Source organism: Perna viridis, chromosome 14, assembly GCF_037379345.1.
Source record: "Perna viridis isolate PV_CMFRI_1.1 ecotype Kerala chromosome 14, ASM3737934v1, whole genome shotgun sequence".
Lineage (NCBI taxonomy): Eukaryota > Metazoa > Mollusca > Bivalvia > Mytilida > Mytilidae > Perna > Perna viridis.
Window position 1 is genome coordinate 13,197,102 of NC_142458.1, and position 21,434 is coordinate 13,218,535.

The 21,434-nt window shown below is 31.3% G+C and overlaps 1 protein-coding gene and 1 long non-coding RNA gene across 2 annotated transcripts; both read left to right on the forward strand.

Annotated features, from left to right (window-relative positions):
* Nucleotides 1-1,926: 1,926 nt before the first annotated feature.
* LOC148598270 (uncharacterized) lies at nucleotides 1,927-12,403 on the forward strand. Its single transcript, XR_015918400.1, has 3 exons — nucleotides 1,927-2,019; nucleotides 4,252-7,178; nucleotides 9,112-12,403. It is a non-coding gene; the product is annotated as an uncharacterized LOC148598270 (long non-coding RNA).
* Nucleotides 12,404-19,840: 7,437 nt separating this feature from the next.
* LOC148598271 (heavy metal-binding protein HIP-like) lies at nucleotides 19,841-21,171 on the forward strand. The gene is made up of 2 exons (XM_088560707.1): nucleotides 19,841-20,269; nucleotides 20,658-21,171. The coding sequence occupies exons 1-2, from the start codon at nucleotides 19,972-19,974 to the stop codon at nucleotides 21,044-21,046; spliced, it is 687 nt and encodes a 228-aa protein (XP_088416833.1). The 5' UTR covers nucleotides 19,841-19,971; the 3' UTR covers nucleotides 21,047-21,171.
* The last annotated feature ends 263 nt before the right edge of the window (nucleotides 21,172-21,434 follow it).

Sequence of the window (21,434 nt, forward strand, 5' to 3'; positions counted from 1 at the left end):
GTGGCTTCATCTTGCATTTCCTGATAAACCACTAATCGGCTATTTCAGTTGTGTCGACACCATCTAATATATGTACATCCAACAATAAATCTTAACGTTCTCATCAGTTCATGTGCAATACAGGTATCATACTCTGGAGGTTTATCTTCAAATCAGTTGAGATATAAAAAGTATCTAAGGTAAGAGTTCGAATATTTAGATATTAAATACTATGACCAAAATTAGATGTGGAGCACTTTGATAAACTCAAGGAAAATGAATTTGATCCCTTAACCTCTGCTTTGACTTTGACAGGGCTACATTCTTTCGTAATCATAACTGTTATTAAAAAGATCATGTATTTTAAATAGAGCATGATATTTCGTAAAAGTGCATAAAGGCTGAATAGCTATGCGTTGCATAATGAATTTGTAATATAGGATATCATATTCTAAAAGCCGGTATTGTTCACAAAATAAATTCGGTTTACTCTCTACTTTGCAAGTTCATGTGTTATATCAAAAGTCCCCTGATTTGTCATTATGTGTTCGGGTATTACCTATAACAACTTTATTTGCACAATGTTAACTATCAAATAAGTTTAAATCGACTAATTGTTAAATTAATAGATAACATCTTAACTCATATTTTTTTCTTTTAAATTACCGAATATTGACATTAGCAGAGAATTCAACCTTAAAAGTTACATTTATTAAAAAAAAAAAAAAAACACTGATGTATGGTTATATCCATAATATTGGATACACAAGGTCAATATACTGTAAGTCTCTTTTAAGACTAAATTGAGCTTTGTGCAATTAATAAAGGCCGCGAGACTCTTATCAGAGAGATTCTTACACAGGCTATATTTAAAATTAAATAGAACAAAACACTCCGCACACGTGCACTAACATGAGAACAAAAACCAACCAGTTTGATACAATATATAGTAAGACAATGGGTGTTTGAGATAGAATATCAAACGCTTATCATTTCCGTGGCTAAAGACTTTATATGTATATATATTAAGTACAATGTGATAATTGAGTGATGTTTTTATATCCGAATGACTCACCAAAGTTGACATGTACAAGTATGTCAAAGACTGTGGTTTATTATTGTGGTTTATGTTATGGCATTAAATTAAATCTTGGTGAAATTTGATGGCCAACTGTATAAATTTCATTGACACTGTGACTGTGGTAGAAAATGTGTAAATATAACTACTGAACTACTTCTCTTACTATATTTGTACCTATCTAAGCCATTCGATATTTTGATGGAATAATTATCGAATAATAAATCGTAGAAATTTGTTTCATACTCAAGCAAAGTACGCTTTACATCCTGCTTGACGACTATGGATACATTTTATCTAATGTTTGAAGCAGAGATTTGGTATCAGTCGTTTCTCTTATCTACTGATCTCTGCCAATTGATAACTTGACAGAAGCTATATATAACTTTGCCATATAATGGCTGTCCATTTTGTTTTTGTTATGATCATATTTTTATGTACGGTGACAAGTGAGGTATCCTTTTGTAAGGTTTTATAAACAAACAGTTTGTTTTTCTAGTTAACTTGTTGTGAAAAGCCTTTTTTCCTTAGCTCTTAATGCAAAATAAGTAAAGTACATGTACAAATTCAAAGAGTAATCAAGAGAACCACCATTATATACGAAATCAAAAGATGGTAATCCAGGGACAAAGACCAGACATGGAAAACAGACAAACACAACAAAGAACATAAAATAGTCAAAATATTACATACAAAGTACCAAAAGTAAACTAGCAGCTCGGGACTCCACTAAAAACTAGGAGCATGGACGAGATGCAAACTTTGGGATTAACTCTGTGTCATGTTTTACCATACCGTCGTTACGTCATTAGAACACACCTTTGTTTTTATTGACTTAGTATATAGTGTTATCTAACAGGAAACATTTGACAGTTTAATACTTCCATGTTATACCCGTGGTTTTATCTTACATTGATTCTAAATTTTAGTATAAACAAAACAGAATCAAATTATCTGCGCTGGTAAGTTTATTCCGTTTTAAAACAACGAAATCAATATAAGTAGATGTATTTTCTTCTGCGTCGCTTCGTAATCATTACATACTGTATTTTAATTCAAACATTTCTTTACTTCTTCACTCATTGTGTTGTTCTGTTAATTTTATTTACACCTTTTCTAAAAAAATATGAAGTTTATATCAGTGTTTTTGTTTGTTTGTTTGTCTGTTTGTTTTTGTTGTCTTACATCAATTTAATTAGAATTTATATGCATAATTTGTCTTCATGAAATAAAAATCGACGTGATAAAAGATATATGGAGGTTTATATCAAAAATACTAACCTCTTGCATAAGTCGTTATATTTTGATATCCGTTTGCATTCTGGTTCGATTGATTTCCCTTAGGAACTAGGCAAAATACTGGCCTACAGAAAATACCTTTTCACCATGCATATTTACCAACTACTGTTGTCATGTTAGTTCCTGCCAAGAAAGACCGCCAGGGATTATTTTCATATTAGAAAGAATGTAATGGGTCTGGAAACTTTTTTTTTTCTTGTCATGTAAATATATAACTGAAATTCGACTTAAATACCTTTTGAATAAGGATAACAACAAAATTTCCGAACACTAATCCCATTCACAATCACGACAAATCCAAAATAAATGTTGCAAAATAAATATTACACCACCGCAGCAGCTGGTACCGCAATGGTCCTGATTTGGTACAGCCATTTCAAACGAAATGGTAGATAAAATCTAGGTTTTACAGCGCGCTAAACCTCCATCTTCCATTGTAGCGTGAATATACCAGTGATATCAATCACTACTCATTGTTTAAAAGAAACTTAGTTTCTTTTTCAACCAAGGACTGATATTTATATAAACAAGACTTTGGTAAGAGACCTTTTAGGACGAATTTTCTCACACTCCTGATTCTGGAGTCTGTTACGCAGATAATTATGACGTTCAAGGTAATCAGAGTAGTTAATACTTGCTCTGGCGTAGTGAATCAATTGGGAAATATAAACACCATATGCAGGAAATGAAAGGATATTGTTGCACAGATATGATTTTAAAATTAAATTCGTCTCTTTCATCATAAATCTTAGTGATGTGATTACCACTGTTGTCAACTTAAATTGTGGGTCTACAAAGATGCAGAACAAGCTCTTTCTGTAGTATTCTTAATCTCGAGCTCTGTTGGCTATAATGACGGTAAGAATTTACCAAAAGAAGGACTGTTGAAAATACATCATCGATATATCTGGTCGTATAGTTACAGGATTTAGCATCTTTTAATCTTTTTTCTTTACGAGATTCTGAAGAAATTTTGTCTCGTATGAATATGAAAACAAATCGGCTAGAAAAGGAGCACAGTTAGTGCCCATTTAAATGACAACTTGTTGTTGAAAAATTTCTCCTCCAAATGCGACAAATATGTTATCAATGAGGAAATCAAGTATTTCGCAAACCTGCTTTTCTGTGTAGCACACTGCCCTTCTGTGACGAATTAAAAAATATAGAATTCAATTTGATTATATACATATTGGGAGAAACAATTCAGTTGAGTTTATATGGGTGGTGATAATTTTTTTTTTCTATTTTGGAATGAGGAATTCTTCATCAGGAATGGATGTGGTATATGGTGTAAGTTTATACCATTCAAAAGTTGCACTGTGCTGATATTCCCGTTTTATACAACCATGTTCATTGACTATGTAGGGTTCATCTTAATTCCATCATTTACATGTATTTAGAGATATTCAAGTCATGATAGGCATATTTAATGACTTCTATCTATAAAATATTACATAAATGCCCACAGCTTAGCTACTGATAGCGGTAGGTATTACAGTATGGACAGAAGTGCAAGAATATGTAAACTGTGTAATAATAATGTCGTAGAAGATGAATACCGCTTTATATTGATGAGTTCAACATATAGCTTTGTTCATTTTAAATATATCAAGCCATATCAATATAGAACCCCTCAGCATATAACTTAATTCAGTTGTTGTCATTGCGTTATGTTAAGGAATTGAACAATTTTGGAACATATTTGTAGCAGAAACTTAGAAGTTCATATTTATAGATAAAATATTATTTTGTCATCATTCGCATATTTTATTCAGTATATTGGTTATATAAAATGATATCGTGTGCTGTAATAGTAACTTTTAATTCATGTTGTAAGAAAGTGTATTTCCCTTGTGGAATAATGTTATATATAATGTTATCTTTTTTTATTACAGGATATAATGTTAACATGAACAACACATTAGAAAACTACTTTCTTTTGGAGAAGCTTTCACAAAGTAGATTGGAACTTTTTGTCCCAAATACAGTCATCTTGCTAATATTCTTAATCGTTTCAATCTTTGGAAATGTCACAGTGTTGTATGTCTACGCCATTAAGATCAAAACAATTTCTGATGACCGATATTTTATTCCATGTTTGGCTGTCGTTGACATGGCTGCCTGCATAATAGGCGTAACATTTGCACTAGTTTTAAATTTTAATCCCGTATACTTTCGGAATAATTCCGCCTGCAAGGTATTATGGACAACCGTTATGCTTTGCTCTATTTGCTCCAGTCTAATGCTTCTTGTCGTAGCAGTTCAGAGATTCCTAAAAGTATGCCGGCCATTTATAGGAACGCTAAGTATTGGAAAACGCCGATTGATAATTGTTTCCGTTTATACTTATACGGTGAATCAAATCACAAAATTATTTACAACCATACCCTGATAACAGGTTATACATGTGATGCGGTACCCAATGCAAATAAATCAGTTCTGTTTGGATATTCAATATTTCTACTAATTATGTGTGTTCTCGGTATAACAACTGTTTGTGTGCTCTATGGAGCTATCTTGAAGACAATTTTTAAACAGCAATCATTCAGAAGAAAATACACATCAGTCAATCGAGCAAACCGGACTAAAATAGAATGTGACACGGGAAGTAAACGGATCGATAGAACCGATAAAGAGAGGACAAGCTGTTTAAATTCGGTTAGAGCTGATGATGTTCCAAACAGTCAAGGAGATTCCGATTGTGGTGAATCAACTGTAAGCCAGTCTGTCGAATCAACTGTGAAAGAAAAAATTGGATTCAGGCAAAGAAATCGTCAAAATCGACTTTTCAGGCGCATATTTCGTAAACATAAGATATCTCTTATGTTTTTCTTGATCACAGCAGTATATGTTTTGTCGTTTCTGCCTCGGCTTATACTGATGATCGTTGAAGCCGTTGTTGAAGGGTTCTGGGACAACCTTTCTGAAGGAGAGTATTTGGTCTGTCTGTGTTTTTATAGGTTGTATTTATTGAATAATGTCGTCAATCCAATCATTTACTACTTTTTCGATAGACACTTTAGGTCCGGTTTAAAACAATGTAAAGTTAAGAAAAATGACTATCAAAAGTCTAACGATTCAACATCTAAACAATGATACAGATATAATGTAAAATTTAGTTGATTTTTCTTCTGTCTAGTTTTCTGACAATGGGTCAACATCATCGATATATGATATAATGACTATGCCTCAATATTTAGAGTGGTAACAAAATCTATACACGTCGATTTAACAACGTTGACCCATTTAATTGATTAGTAATCAGAAAAATTTTGCACAACTCTGCAGGGTTAGACTTTTAAGAAATAACATTGACAGTTCTTGTATCATTATGGAAAAAACGCCTTTGTATATGGATAGGGATTGGAATATGAATGTTACACGCAATTGCCGTACATTTTGTTTTTCGACAAATTCTTGACTTATTGATCAATTTTTGAATTCGCATAATAGAGGATGAAGGCTTTATAACGGTATTGGCTTTTAGCTCAAATAGGGTCTAAGTCCAGTCTACCCAGAACTTAATAACTATATGTGTTTACGGATATGTGAATACTAATGTCATTGGAATTTTTCTAGAATTTAACTAGAATATCTTGAAAAGTAATCAGTTAAAGTTAAATTATATATAAGATCTTGTACATGTTCAACGATTAAGTGCACTCTTATAGCTGTAATGTATAACTGGACAAAAACGGTTTTCATTGATTTACCTTCAATTTGAACGCTTAAGGTATTTTTAACGTATCTGTTTTGGTGAAAACACAGTATAGTTTATGAGTGAATAATCCCGTGCACTACTCCAACTCATCACTTAAGCTACCCGTATGTATATATAAATATCTATATATATCTATTAAGAAACCCGTTTCTTTCCAAAACTACAACAAAATGTATTATGAAACATGTTTGTATTTATGCCCATTTTTTATACTTAATTGACATCCAATGTTGATTTTCTTATCCAAACTTTTACAATAAATAAAACGAAGCATATTAATTTATGTAGGCATTATCGTAGAAATTCAGATTTCGAATGGTATCAAGAAAAATGGCGGTCATTTCAAGAAAAAAAGGGGTAATTTGTACGTGTTATCAGCTAAATGCAGCAAAACATTTATACAGCATCGTAGCGTTTAAACAAGCTAGGCCTATTTATTATTAATATTACCTTAATCCGCTATAATTTGACTCAATATGACCGAACTTGATAATTTATGGCATTCAAAAACTGTACACAATGCCTTTTTGGTATTTAGCATCATTTAATTAACGGCCAAAGCTTTTGTGAGAATATTAAGAATAAATGAATGGAAGCCCTGCCGGCTCACCTTATAACTATGCTTTATGGCCTATCTTCCTATTCAGTTTATTGTTTCCTTTTTTGCACTACTTTATTTACCCTTAGTTATTGTATCTGAATACCCACTCTTCTATCTTCTCCAATTTATTTTAGACTATAAAACGTGTTGAAGTTTGTCTGTGTTCTGGAAACGTCCAATTTGTAATGTATAGTTTGTCTTATATTCATGTTGTCATTATTTACCAAACAAAATTACCGGAAAGTCAATGTTTACCATCAAATATTGCTGAAAGTAAAACAAACTAAATTTCATGAACATGTAATGCTGGCAGGACATGATTAAACTGCTTTATCAATTCATTTTCAACAAATAGATCAATTAAACAAACTCTTAGTGTTTTTTTTTTTTGTTTTTTTTTTCAGAATGGTACATAGAAAAAGTAAAACAATTGGTTCCTCCTATATACTCCAGCCATATAAAAGTATACTGAAAGTTAAAACGAAACCATATATACAGAGGTCAGAAATATCATAATTAAGCAACTTAGTTTCAAACAAATGACAAATTAAGTGCAATATCACTCAAGGATGCTTTTCTTCTATTTGGAAAGACCATAATTTGATCCCATCATTCCTGGATTTCCTCAGAAATTGTTTAATAGAATGTAAGAAAAGTGTTTTACGCCATATTTCACCCACTCTCTGATCGTTAGAGAGACTGACATGTAACAAATATCCACAATTTGTTTTTTGTTTTATTTTTGTGTGTTTTTAGTTGTTCTTTTTTATTATTATTAGAAAGGTAAATGATATCCTCTACCCATTAGAACAGAAAGATATATAGCTTTACTTGAGTAAAAGTTATCACATTACAGCTTTACCTATTGATTGTATCTTGCGAAGATAGCTATACCAATTTTTTACAAAGTCACTCAGAATATAAACATAGATAGCAAACCGAAATATTTGTTCTTACATTTATTTTAAACAAAAATCGATTCAACATTTCTTTGTGTAGATTTGAAAGTTTTTCATTTGCATTTGTTATTAACATACAGTCACGTTAACGGTGAGTGTTATACAAACAATCGTAACCATTCATGCAAAGATAATCTTTGCTCCGGGAAGGTTAAATTCCCTCTGATTAGTGTTTAGAGACTTTACTTGTTCCCTTCGCTTTGAATTGTGATGATTTCTTTGAACGATTTATATACATCACATTTTATAGGTACACTTCAACACAAAGATGTATTATAACTATATAACATTGAGGAAGTAGAAAAAGTAATTTCCTACAAAAGAGGGTTAACTCTAGCAAACCTTGGTTGTAATATCTCAACTTAAGGAAACATATATATTTTCTATTCATGTAGCTCGGTTGCAACTGTCCATTACAGAGTAGTTTGTTTCTGTTCAACGTGTCGTAGTTTTCTTTTCCTCTTTCGTCTACCCCGGACTTGACTTTTTTTTTTTGACAACTCGATGGGGGTTTCTAGAAAAGCAGAGGACGCTTACCCTACCGATGCACCTGGTCCATGCTCCCAGTTTTTAGTGGAGTCCAAGTTACTCATTTACTTTGGTTACTTTGTATGTATGATTTTAGTTACTTTATGTTCCTTGTTGTGCATTTCTGTTTTCCATGTCTGGTCTTTGTCCCTGGATTACATTCTTTTAATTACCGCTATAACCTTTGTTTCCTTGATTACTCTTTGATCTTAGCTTCTCTGAATTTGCTTAGATAATTCTCAATAAAAACGTTTAAAAAGGAAGTTTTTGACGGAGTTGTCAACCTTCGAAATGTTCATTTTCTGCGCAATGCAATGAAATCATAACGCAATATACCAAAATCATCTATAAAATTTTGTCTTTTTTCCTTATTCTGATGTCACAAATAGTCAAACTTAACTTTTAAAACGGTGGATTTTTTTCGTATCACGTTTCACCTACTGCCTGATTCTGACAGAAACAGACACGTAATCTAGAAATTATTTTAATGCGATAGACCAAGGATAGGGTCATATAACCATTACAAATTTTTGGTGCTTTTGTGTAATTAATTTCTGATAAATCGGTCAGCATATAAGTAATATAGCTTGATTTCATTTTATTTCAAACATTTACTTGACATTCTTAAATGAAATTTCATATGATAAAAACAAGATTGATTGCAACTGTAATGTCCCTTGACCAGTCTTCCTGTCTTCCTCACCTTAAGCTTATACTTAATTAATTATATAATAATATAATTATATTTGGAAAAATAAGTTAAATATGATACAGTTCGGTGTCAGAGAAGTCCGTCCAGTAGATTTGTGACTTCCGTCGGGTAAAAACAGCCATTGAGTGTAATAATCTTAAACCCCTTCTCTCATAATTAACCTTGTATTTGTGCAAGTTTAAGACGACTATGTTATATAAAATCCTCGTTTAATAGTTTCTATATTTTTTTTAGTTCAGAGCTTCAAACTGCTATTATTGACTCGGTAACATCCTTTGCACTTTACACCACCACCATCACCGGAGCATAGATAGTGTGGACATAATATATCTACATAAGGGTTCTGTTTTGGACAGCCAGGGGGAAAATTACAGACGATCGCTAAAATAAGAAATGGGAACTAGTAATTTATTTCACTTATATATAGCATATTTAACAATTTTGATCAATATAAATGTATTATTACATTGAATGTGGACAGATATGTAGAAAAACCGAGAAAAACATATTCACAAATGACGAAACAGCTACACGGTAATTTGAATATAAATAGATTTAAACTAGTGCATTTCTTGAAGTTTATCTTAACATGCTTCCTGTAAGGTTATTGTTCAGTAATCCTTCAATTATATTTAAGGATAACTGAAAATCATTGTTTGAAAAGATATCATTGATAAGGGCAATGAAAGCGTACTTCTTTATTGATATGTAATATATAGCTAATGTTACATATTAACTAACCTGGAATTGCAGTCATAGCTGAAATAAACAATACCGGGCATATCAATAATTATTATTTTAAAAAAGACATTGAACGTAAGGAAGCAGTTTATGTAAAGCAATGTAAATTATGATTTATAATTTATATTACGGTGCATCATTATCGAAATGTTTATAAATGTCGTTTGTAATATCACAATGTATTTCCTGTCGGGTAGATTTTACTTTTAAACATATTTCAGAAGGTTTAATCTTGAAGTTATTTTTAGAAGTAATATATAATTAAAAATGATGCATTTTTTGAAATGATAACATTAGTAAAAAGATCTAATTCGTTTGTTTTCATATTATGTAAATGTACAATTAAGCATTTGCTTTGTAATTAATAATTCATAAAATAATTTTTGAAGCATTTCACAGATAAAAAATATATATATATAGACAATGATTTAATACAGAGCACCAGATAATGGGTACAATCGAGTAAATACTCAATTGAAAGAATACCCAAGGCAGCCAAGATTCTAGCGGAAATTACAATAATGTAGTCTAAACATGAAATATGTGCAAAATACTAAAATACTACTGCGTTGTCATTGAATGAACGGTGAAAAATATTGTTCAAAAAAATAAAACAAAAAGGAAACAATGACGTACGGCATAATTTGCAATATATATATTTGTTAGGAGCTTTTCTTCCTTAAAGGTAGTCAATGTGCTTCATAAGAAGTCTTATCGTGAAAAACTTGTATTAATTGATCAATTACTCAATTCATATAATAACATAGGAGTGATAGTGTGCTAAAGGAAATTCCATAATGTTTTCACCCAAATATATATTGAAAAATGGAGTGTGATTTTCACTCATCTGGAGCTCTTTTTAAAAGAGTAATCAAGGGAACCAAGGTTATAGCGGTAATCAAAAGAATGTAATCAAGGGACAAAGACCAGACATGCAAAACAGACATACACATACCCTTAAAGACGCCCTAGACTCGAATTTAACATAGGAAGTAGCTGTCTGTAAGAATCGTGCCAAATTTGAAAAATGTGGTACATCCCAAACAAGGCTACATATTTTATTTCTGTAATTAAGTTGTTTTATGGGTCTAAATTATGCAATGTGTACTTATTTATTCAAATATGCCTGCTCCTAGGAGATAATAAATATTGAAATTCAATAGATTCCATTGTATTGGAGTATCATTACAGAGTTAACTCCCTTAATTTTGAAATCAATAGTGCATTTTTTGTATAGTTTTTATTTCCTAACATGGGTTATATGATAAAAAACTGAATGTTGATTTCTGTTAACTATCACGTTTTTAGCAAAATTATCAACTTCCAAACTATGAATCAAATTTTCCGTCATCCTTAGCTGGAGAACTACTTAATGATAGTAGGAAGAATTTGCCTTGTAAATACAATGTACTTTTATATTAATGATTGTGTTTTTGCTATCATATAGTTTCAAATATATGTTTACCTACCTCGCTTTATAATTTTCTCTGAAAAAAAAACAAAACAAAATAAGGCTTCTTAGATTTCAAATATATTATTTAGATAACAAGTTTTTAGTTGGTTGTTACCTGTTCCCTTCCATTAATACATACTTTTGACTACTTGGTAACAGAAATTGTTTTACAAAAACAATATACAGTTAACATTTATTATTCGATGTTAGCATTTCATTTTCATCAGACCTAACGAGCAACTCGGCAGGTGTCGTCAAATGCAAGAAGCAGTAATTGCGTTACATTCCAAGCCTATTTGGTTCAGTGAAGTTTTTAGTAGGGACGACTGTTTGTTTTAAGTCGTTTTGTATATTTTGTTTTGTTTTTGTTTTTGTTTTGTTTTGTTTTTGTTTTTGTTTTTTTTTTTTATTCTGTTTATGTGCTTTTTTTTTCTCAAAGCTGTGTGTTGTGTGCCTGTTTTGTGTTTTATTTTATCCTTTATCTTTTTGGTGTTTCCAGCTGTTTGTCTTCATGAATCTCCATTCGTTTGCGCCTTCTATATTGCTGTTTCTTCTTAAATACTGAATGTTGCATTTTTGACGTGTCATTGGCATTTACCTGCGTTGACCGTAGCACATTTTCATTAAAGCACTTTAGACCTTCATGCCCAATATAAGTGACCGATCAACGTTGAAACATATAGAATGAAACATTTATTTCTTAAATTGATATTTGACATGTTTTTATGCATGTGTAATCAAGGGAACCAAGATTCAAGCGGAAATCAAAGGAATGTAATCCAGGGACAAAGACCGCAGATGGTAAACAGAAACATACAACGAAGAATATAAAATAACCAAAATAATACATAAAAAGTAACAAAAGTAGGTGGGCAACTCGGACTCCACTAAAAACTGGGATCATGGAACAGGTGCAAGGGTATTGTGAGCGTCCTCTGCTTTTCTATAAACACCCACCGAGTTGATCATAAAAAAACCAAATTCAACGAAGACGAAAGAAAAACTTTAACAAATCAGTTTTCATAATGCAAAGCGTTTTAATGACAAAAAACCATTTCGATTTTTTTTTTATTTTATCTTAAGAAATGCAACACACGGTAAACAGTAAAATTAACTGTGGACAAGGTCTATATGAATAGTTAAAACTGTGCTTCAACGGCTTAAGAAACTTGTAGCTTTTATAAAGCCGATTACCCTTTGAGATTTGTGTCATTCGTTCATACGTACATTAAATATCATTTTTTTTTATTTTTAACTTAATATATATCATGAACGTGATATATTCTCTGTGATGGAATGCCCGATAATTTGATAAAAGATTTGAATAATTTATTCTTCTCTTTATGTTGTAGATTAACTTGTAATAAAAAATAGAAGTAGAATAAATAAGAATTAAAAAAAAAACATGAGTAGAATATATAAAAATAAAAATTAACTATTTTCACAGGACTTTAACACGAACACTCATCAGATATGTATCAATGATTTTATTTATAAAACAAAAAGAGTAAAAGAGTACAGGTTTGGCTGCCGATTAAGTGTCGAAAGATGAGACGTTAGAAGGCGGCATATATTTACAGTTTTATAGTGCCTTATATCGCAACATAATATATTTTATATATGTATACGGTACATGTAACAACACACTGGAAGAGTAATAAGAGGCAATATTCTAGCGGAAACCAGAAGACTGTAATTCGGGTACAAAGATCATACTTGGAAATAAGACACACACTACAAGAAACGTTAAATAAAGAAAGTGAGAGTGTAATCAAGGGAACCAAGGTTATAGCGGTAATCAAATAAATGTAATGCAGGGACAAAAACCAGACATGGAAAACAGACATACTCAACGAAGAACATAAAGTAACTAAAATCATACATACAAAGTAACAAAAGTAAATAAGCAACTCGGACTCCACTAAAAACTGGGAGCATGGACCAGGTGCACCGGTAGGGTAACCGTCCTCTGCTTTTCTAGAAACACCCGCCGAGTTGCTCATAAAAGGTAAGTCAATATGTTTATGTATAAAAAGTAAGTCAATATGATACATGTAAAATAACAAAGTTAAATGAGTAACTTGGACTATACTGAAAATTGGGAGCATGGACCAGCTGTACCGGCAGGATAATTGTTCATTGCCTTTCTAGAAACACCCGCATTTTGTGGAAGTGATTTGCAAGGAGTATGGGTAACGCAACATTTACTGCCTACAAAAATTATTGCAACTACTTATAGTTATCCCTACCAGAAGTACCTAGTAGTCAAATAAATATCATTTAATGTATGTTTAACCCTTAAAAAAAGTATGTAAACATACTGAAAAACAAAATTTATTAGTCTTGCATGAATTATATGTACTTTTATATAAATACATGTATACGTCACACATAAGGAGAATCTTTAAGATTAATAAATATATGTAAATTTACAGAGGATTTAATTTAGTGTACAATAAAATCTGATTGTGTATGACACAAAACTGAAAACACTGACCATCATCAAGGAACAACTTCCATCCATTTCTACAGCCACATACTTCACAAAGAGAAGGAATACCTTTGTAATTCTCTGTTAAAAATATATCATTCTTTTAATCATTTGGTGAGAATTTGGTATTATATTCGATCAAGAGATGGATTGCTCGTATGATAATGCCAACTATAGTGCTGAACTAATGATTAATTATTGAAGCAATAGAAACATGCATTATTATCATTGTTTTAAAAAATGTTCTTTTAAATGAAGATAAAGAATAAAACACCGTGAAAAACAATTCTAAATTGTTATGTCAAGGAATTGAAATGAAATAAATGTGTTATTAATAAAAGAATCGGTAGAAAAGTATAGGCAATGTTCATTGCATTATTGTGAACGAACTATTTTTCGCGAGCATAAAAAACGAGAAAATATATGACCGCCGAAAAACAGTTTCTTTAAGATATCAGTATTTGAATATAAAATTCAAAATATGGATCAGTATCCTGATACGCAAATAAATCGGGTAACAGTAAGTTCCATGCTGACTGAAATAACTTTCAAAACGAGACTTTCGTGAGAATATCTACCTTGACACAAAATGTATGAACATAATTTGAGAAAAAGTGAAATTACAAAATGCACAGTTACATGCTTCCTGCCTTTTTAATACCTTCACAAAACATAAAATGTCTTTATTTGAAAATAATGTTAAATTCAATGATATTTTAATGGAAAGCTTCAATGTTTACACGTTTTTAAAAGTTAAATTACATATTATATAATATACTATATTGTATACACCTTAATGAGTATACATGTATTTTTGAGACTTATAAGAATGTCCACAGCGACAAAATCTGACATGTTTGATATAAATATGCTTACCGCTGTAAGTAAAATGGACCTCGCTGTTCCATGCACTCTACTGCAACTCCATTTTCCCTGAACAAAACATTTGGTTGTTTACAGGAGAATTTTGATATCCTGTATTCCTGACCTATTACATTGACAAACGTTCCTCCAACCTGTGCATTACAGGGATAGTTACAACCAAGGGACCCAAAACCTTCAGCTATAGACAGAATATAAGCTTAAATATTAAAAACATATCGCTATTGGTTACTTTTCAGTTTTGGCTACATAACTTGGATCATTTATGAACCTCCAACATTTATGATGTTCTAATCATGTTCACCTTCGATACAGCGACGAGGTTCAGTTTAATAACGTTTTGACAATTCCCATAAGTATATAATCTATTTACTACCTTGAGGAAAACTAATTTGAATTCGATACTCTGTAATCTTTTTGAACGTAACCCCGAATAATACGAAAACCTCATAAACCAGGCACTTTTTAACAGTTCCTGTATTTACATTTTAATGTTTATGAATCATGGTGAATCTAACTCATGTTAAAACTACATTTCAAAATTCAAAAGAGATTTATAAAGGTTGCACTGTATCAATTTTGTTTTACTTTTGTGTTTGTGTTTTATTATTTTTATTGCATCGAAGCTTTATACAAAACAACTTAATGTCTTCTGACGCAAAGGGTATCAATCAGTTAAACCTAGATTCCATTTTTGAAATGAATATCATGAAAATTAAAACAAAAAACAATTTTGTTTAGCTTGGTGTGCATGAATATGAAATAATATCTCCATCCCGGATTTTATGTTTATTTAAACGTGAGTAGGCATATTATTTGTCAGAATTTAACATCTCAGGCAATGACAAATATAATGCCTAACCATGTTGAAATAAACATAACAGCCCAGGGACCAAGTATTATTTCTTTTCTAACATGGCTGACGAGTCATGCGCTCCTTTGAAAAGGAATAAAATTCTGTTTCGGCTTTTCCTATTACCTCTCCAAATAAGCTTCAAAATAAAGAACACTCAATTCAACTTTTTCAATAATGATATTTTAAATACACGCAAATGATAATAATAAAAAGTAACATTTATAATAAAAAGACATTGGAAACGAATTTACGGATAAATTAATCATGCAACGAACTCGTGTCATGATGTAACATCATATGCGGTAAATATAAATCATTGGATCATTTTGGAATGCGCGCTAAGTAGCTAAAATTACTTTTGACATGCATCAAATAAAATAGATAAATGTCCAACACATGAGAATCAAATAGGTTGTATTATATAATATGAATCGAGCACCATATAATGATCAGCTCGTGCTAAAGCAATGATAAATTGGAGTTTCCGTAATTCATTTCGATTCTAATAAGACTACACTTGTTTCTTAATATTTGTCTTGAAAAGATGCAACTTATGTGTTGTACAAAATGACGACTGTATTGGAAGAAATTTAGTTTTGACGTCTATAAAATTTGGTACAATTTATCCATTACGTCGCGAAAAGACTGTCATACTACTACGACATCGACGTTAGTCACATGTTTATCACTTTTTTACTACGGCGTTTTTTAAGCACGTCAAATTAGAATATCATATGTGGCACATTCGACTGTATACAAACGGTATTTTGAACACGTTCAATGCAATTGGGATTTCCAGGGTTTCTTGACAGTTATGCTCTTCTTTATAGTATTTGTTTATATAATTTAAATAAGGTAATTCAGAATCAAACCAATCTTCATTGACGGTGCCGTTTGTGAATCCATATGTATTTGTTAACTTTTCCAGATGACACATTTTCTATCAGCTTTTACGTGGGAGTGTCGATAGAACAGCCTAAAGGTTTTGTCATAATATCCCATATTTATGTAGTAGGCCAAAGGCGTAGTAGAATAAAGGCGATTTTTCAGAAAAATTATCGGACTTGTCGCTTTTATAATTAGTGAACGATTAAAATCGATGAATACTATGACAGGTGAGTCATTATAACGATTGCGCAATTGTGAGCAGGGTATTCCGCTATTAAGACCATAGCTGTTTACAACGGGAATGCGTCACGCCATTTTAGAATCCAATTTTGTCGTACATGTAATGCGACATGCAACCATGACACTCAATTTACGTATATCTTAACTGCAAACGCAAGTGGTGTCTTTTAATTCTTTATTCATGTCTATGGATTAAAGTTGAAATATTACGTGATAATACTTTTTTTTTTATCTATGCATATAAACTTCCGTTGGTAGAAATGATTCATGTTGTAGAATAAAACATCTTTTAAGGTATGATGTTTTTGCCTACATGTTCTATATTGTTACACCATTGCAATGGTTCTTATTGTGTTCCAGGGCATCCTTTAACAAAGCTCATGAGTCTCATTTACGTGTAATTTGTGAATCGATTCCCTGATCTGTATGATTTAGATAGTCATATATTTATCTCCCATTTTAATCAGCAAAATCACACCAAATCGAAGAACGATAACTCTTGCAAAGAACAAATTCGATACACGACCTTTATAATCTTTTTTCTAAAAATTTCAACAACCGAATGACAATATAAGTGTGGAAATGTTGTCTGTAACATTTACTGAGTTAAAAATAAAAGTTTATTCTTATACATCCTTATATTTTCTGATGTACTTTAGTAACCTTTAAATAACGGATAATTGTTTACATGTTCTCCCTGTAAACTAGATCAAATGGATTACTTTGTAAATGTACATGCTAAATATATAATTAATCGATTGACAAAATTAACTAAGCAGTACAACAACTGATGAAATAACAAGCCCGGGAACTGTGTCACAAGTTCAATGTTGTAACTTGAAAATATGGATAGTTTGAAATGTTGCAATAGTAATCTCACCGCAAAATGGGGTTTTACGTTATAGAAAGTGCTAATTACTTGTTAGAACCGAAACATTGACACCCGCGAAAAAAGCAACGGATAAGTTCAATAGCGGCATAAACATGATTCCAGCAAAAATAGAATGCTTTCCCTTTTCGTTCCAATAAAGGCCCTTACATCATCATGGTCTTACTTTTTTTTCTGTTCATATTATTTTAGTTATAATACTGTAGAATACCTTAAGTCGAGCAATTTAAAAGTTATTTAAAAAGGTATAGTGATTTGAGAAATTTTATTATATTTTGTCTAAAAAATATATATCAAAACGTTAGAAGCCTTAGAATTGTATCTAAGGCTAAACAATCATAAAATTATTGATTGAAATGGATTTGATAATTTCTTCTTAAAATTTATGACTAGACTTTCTTATATCCACTACAAATAACTTTATAATACATCATTCTATAGCTTACCTCCCTTATGTAATAAAAGGGTACAAAATATTAAAGCAAACATCCTGAATTCTCAGTCTACACAAATGTGAAACAATGCCTATTGTTACACTAATATAACGTATGAATAGGTAAAGCAAAAATAGGGCATGTCTGACCTTGTTACATATCAAATGCATGCCACACAAGTGTCGTACTTTTCTGTTTTGGTACAGGTAATTAAGATGAATCTTTTGTGGTTTAAGTATTTTTTCAAAGAAAACAAATGGCATTTTTATCTATAAAAGTGCGACCAGTACATTACAATGAAGACTCCGTGTAAACATGTCATAACATTTTTTTTTCAATTTTTTAACAAACAACGAATTATACTAAATTGATACAAAGACATACTTCATATTTGTCTACGCTTCATACAAAAAAATCTTCATATTAAGTAGCACTCCAGCTAAGAATTATGCAAAATGTGATTCGTGGGTGAAAAGCCTACATATTTTTATGTTTGATATTTTGTTTAAATTGCCATAGTAAACAGAAATTAACGTTCGGTTTTTCATATATCCCGTATTCTTAGGATATACAAATTATATAGAATGCACTGAAGATTTCAAAGTTAAGGGAGATAAATCTGTAAATGACATTCAAATATATTTATTATGTCTATTATCTCCTAAGAGCAGACAAATTTGAATGAATAATTACACATTTCATAATATAGATCCATTAAACAACTTAAATTCAAAAATAAAAATATGTAGCTTTTTTTTTGGGGGGGGGTGGTGGGTATCACATTTTTCAGATTGTGCATGATTCTTACAAAGTCAGCTACTTAATCTCTTTGAAATGTTGATTAGCTTACCTAGCCTTCATGGACATTACCATTTCTCGTCACCGACATAGGCGTGGTTAGATCTTTCTTTTTTAATTCTCTGAAGAAACCGCTAAGCAGATTTTAATGAAGGTATGCATTATTTTGGGTATCCTGTACAAAATATGCATTTGTTTAATCCACTAATAACTATCACATTTTTCAGATTTTGCATGATTCTTACAAAGACAGCTACTTAATCCCTTTGAAATTTTGATTAGCTGACCTGGCCTTCATGGACATTACCATTACTTGTCACCGACATATGCGTGGTTAGATCTTTCTTTCAACATATACTTCTCTGAAGAAACCGCTAAGCAGATTTTAATAAAGGTATGCATTCTTTGGGTATCCTGTACAAAATATGCATTTGTTTAATCCACTAAAAACATGCCCATCAGGATTTATGATATTCATCAGTTAGTTATTGTTCATGTCAATTCGTTTATAGATGTGTGCATTTATCTTATACATAGGTACGAAAGCTTGCTTCCTAAAGCACCAATCAATATAAAATTCAGACACTGCCAATAATAGAGATTATATTCGTTTGGTTTAATTAAATACGACATATAATTATCTATTAACATAAGTCCTTTCAGTACACAGATTTGTAGAAAATCATTTCCTCCCTAAATCAAGCAAATAAAAAATTATAAGTCTTGCAAAGTGTCACTTTCAAATACAATTTTATTTCTTTTTTTTTATGATTCTAAAAACTGTAACAACAATATGATAATTTTAGGCTGATTGTGTGGTTTGTTATACTGTATCTTCATTCAAAATATATATAAATGCATGGTTTTTTATATGCATGTATCACCTCATCCTTATATCTGATATTTATGAAGTGTTGTTTAAGTGATATTCTCTGTAAAAATCAGCCACTGGTAGAATCTTGGTGGGAAAATCATAAATTGCCCTTCCGTGTATTCTTATTCAAATTATATCTGAAATGTATGAATGACATTCATTTCTGTATTTTCATGTCAGTAATTCGAGTCATAAACTATATGAAATTCAATGCAATTTCATTATCAAAGGGACATAATACATTTACCCCTATCAATCTATTTAACTTTGAGCTCGCTTTTCTGGATCTTCTTATACCTTTGACAATTTGGCCTCAATGGACTATTTAAATGTTTTTTCTTATCATGGTTCTTTTTTTTTTCACATTTGCCTAATTCTTACAGAACCCAGCACTTAATCGTTGGCCTTGATTAAAAGTAATAATAATTCAGTCGCCATTAATATATTTTGCAGCTGTGTTAAGATATATTTTGCTTATATTAATGATATAAACGATATTTGGCATTCACAACTGAGAAATACCATCCGCTTAACGCAAGGATAACATCATGTTCGAATCAGTGAAAATAAGTATTATTTTATTCGCTTTATTATGTTTAGTAGATTTTTCAAAAGGGAATACAAATCATTCTGTTGAAATTCCGTTAGTGTCAAAGCTGAATGCCCCATTAAAAGCAGAAATGGACATTTCAGAACTGACATCTCAGTTAAAGAACATAATCGAAGTCAAAATAAAAGAGAGGGTCCAAAGCGCTATAACCGAATCTGTTAGTGACCTCATATCGGAAAGGTTTCAAAAAGTTCAGAAATTTCTAAACGATACAGTCGGTGATTCCTTTGTAGAATGTGAGTATCTTTATTTATTTTTTTTTTTTTTTATTCGTAAAGAAAAAAACTAATTTAAAATTCAAAAACGAATATAAAAAGTGCGACCTTTTTTTTCTTGTGCTTTTGTTTTTGTTTTCGTTCGGTTCGAAATTTAATTGCTGTCATTGTACTAAGACAAAGCAACATTGTGTCATTTAAGATTATTTAAGACTACTTAATAAATTGCCATAGCTTGCAGTAGCTCGACTAGTAATTTTAATATGACATTCGGGTAGTGTTCTGTGATTCTTTTTCATCACCCGGACAATATCTTTTTCATTTGTGTGTAATGATCTCATTGTAGTAAACTACTGTTGAGTTTCCTTTTTTCTATGTTGGAGGTTTATTGTCTGCAAAATTTTTCCAGATACAGAAGATCGAGTGGTTGCCTTTTTTGCCACACTGACAAAAACAACGGCCTTGACAAAGAACAAAATACTGAGACTCGATAATGTACAGACCAACATCGGACGCGGTTACAATCCCGAATCAGGAAAATTTACTGCCTTCAAACCAGGTGTGTATTCATTTATGGCTTCTCTTGTTTCCAATGGAGAGCAATGGTTGGAGCTTAATTTGATCAAGAATGACGAATTCATTGTCCGAGTACACTGTGCGTATCTTCATGGCACTTCCGGTTCACTATATGCAATTCTTGAGCTTAAAAAAGGTGATACGGTCTTTCTGAGGAATCCAAGAACGTATGGTACTGTAATTGGGAGCAAATATTCTATGTTTGCCGGACATTTGTTATAATGGTGTAATATATATGTTGATACAAATAGATTTCTGTGGATTACTTTTTCTTAGACGTATGTACTTTTCTGTGGTGTTTTGAGGTATTGTGGCGCCTTTTAATGTAAACAAAATAATTTTCTGTAGTTTTTACTTGTATATTATTATCTTTATCTTGAACCTGACGCATTTTCCCTACGAGTTATTATACTAGTAATGATAATTATGATAATAATAATCAGACGAAATATAAGAAGGCCTTTCTGTCTGAATCCGGAAAGTTTTAATGATATAATAACATATCGAAAGCGAAACATAACAGGTAGGACGTTTGCTAAAGAAAATGTTTCTTCTTTGTAACCGAAATGTTGTTTACAAAAAACTTCTTAACCAAACCATTTTAGGACTT

What these genes read in the sequence shown, in the direction of transcription:
- LOC148598271 (XM_088560707.1), top strand. Translation starts at nt 19,972, where the DNA reads ATGTTCGAATCAGTGAAAATAAGTATTATTTTATTCGCTTTATTATGT. An exon ending in CGGTGATTCCTTTGTAGAAT is followed by an intron (nt 20,270 to 20,657) that starts GTGAGTATCTTT and finishes AAATTTTTCCAG; the next exon opens with ATACAGAAGATCGAGTGGTT.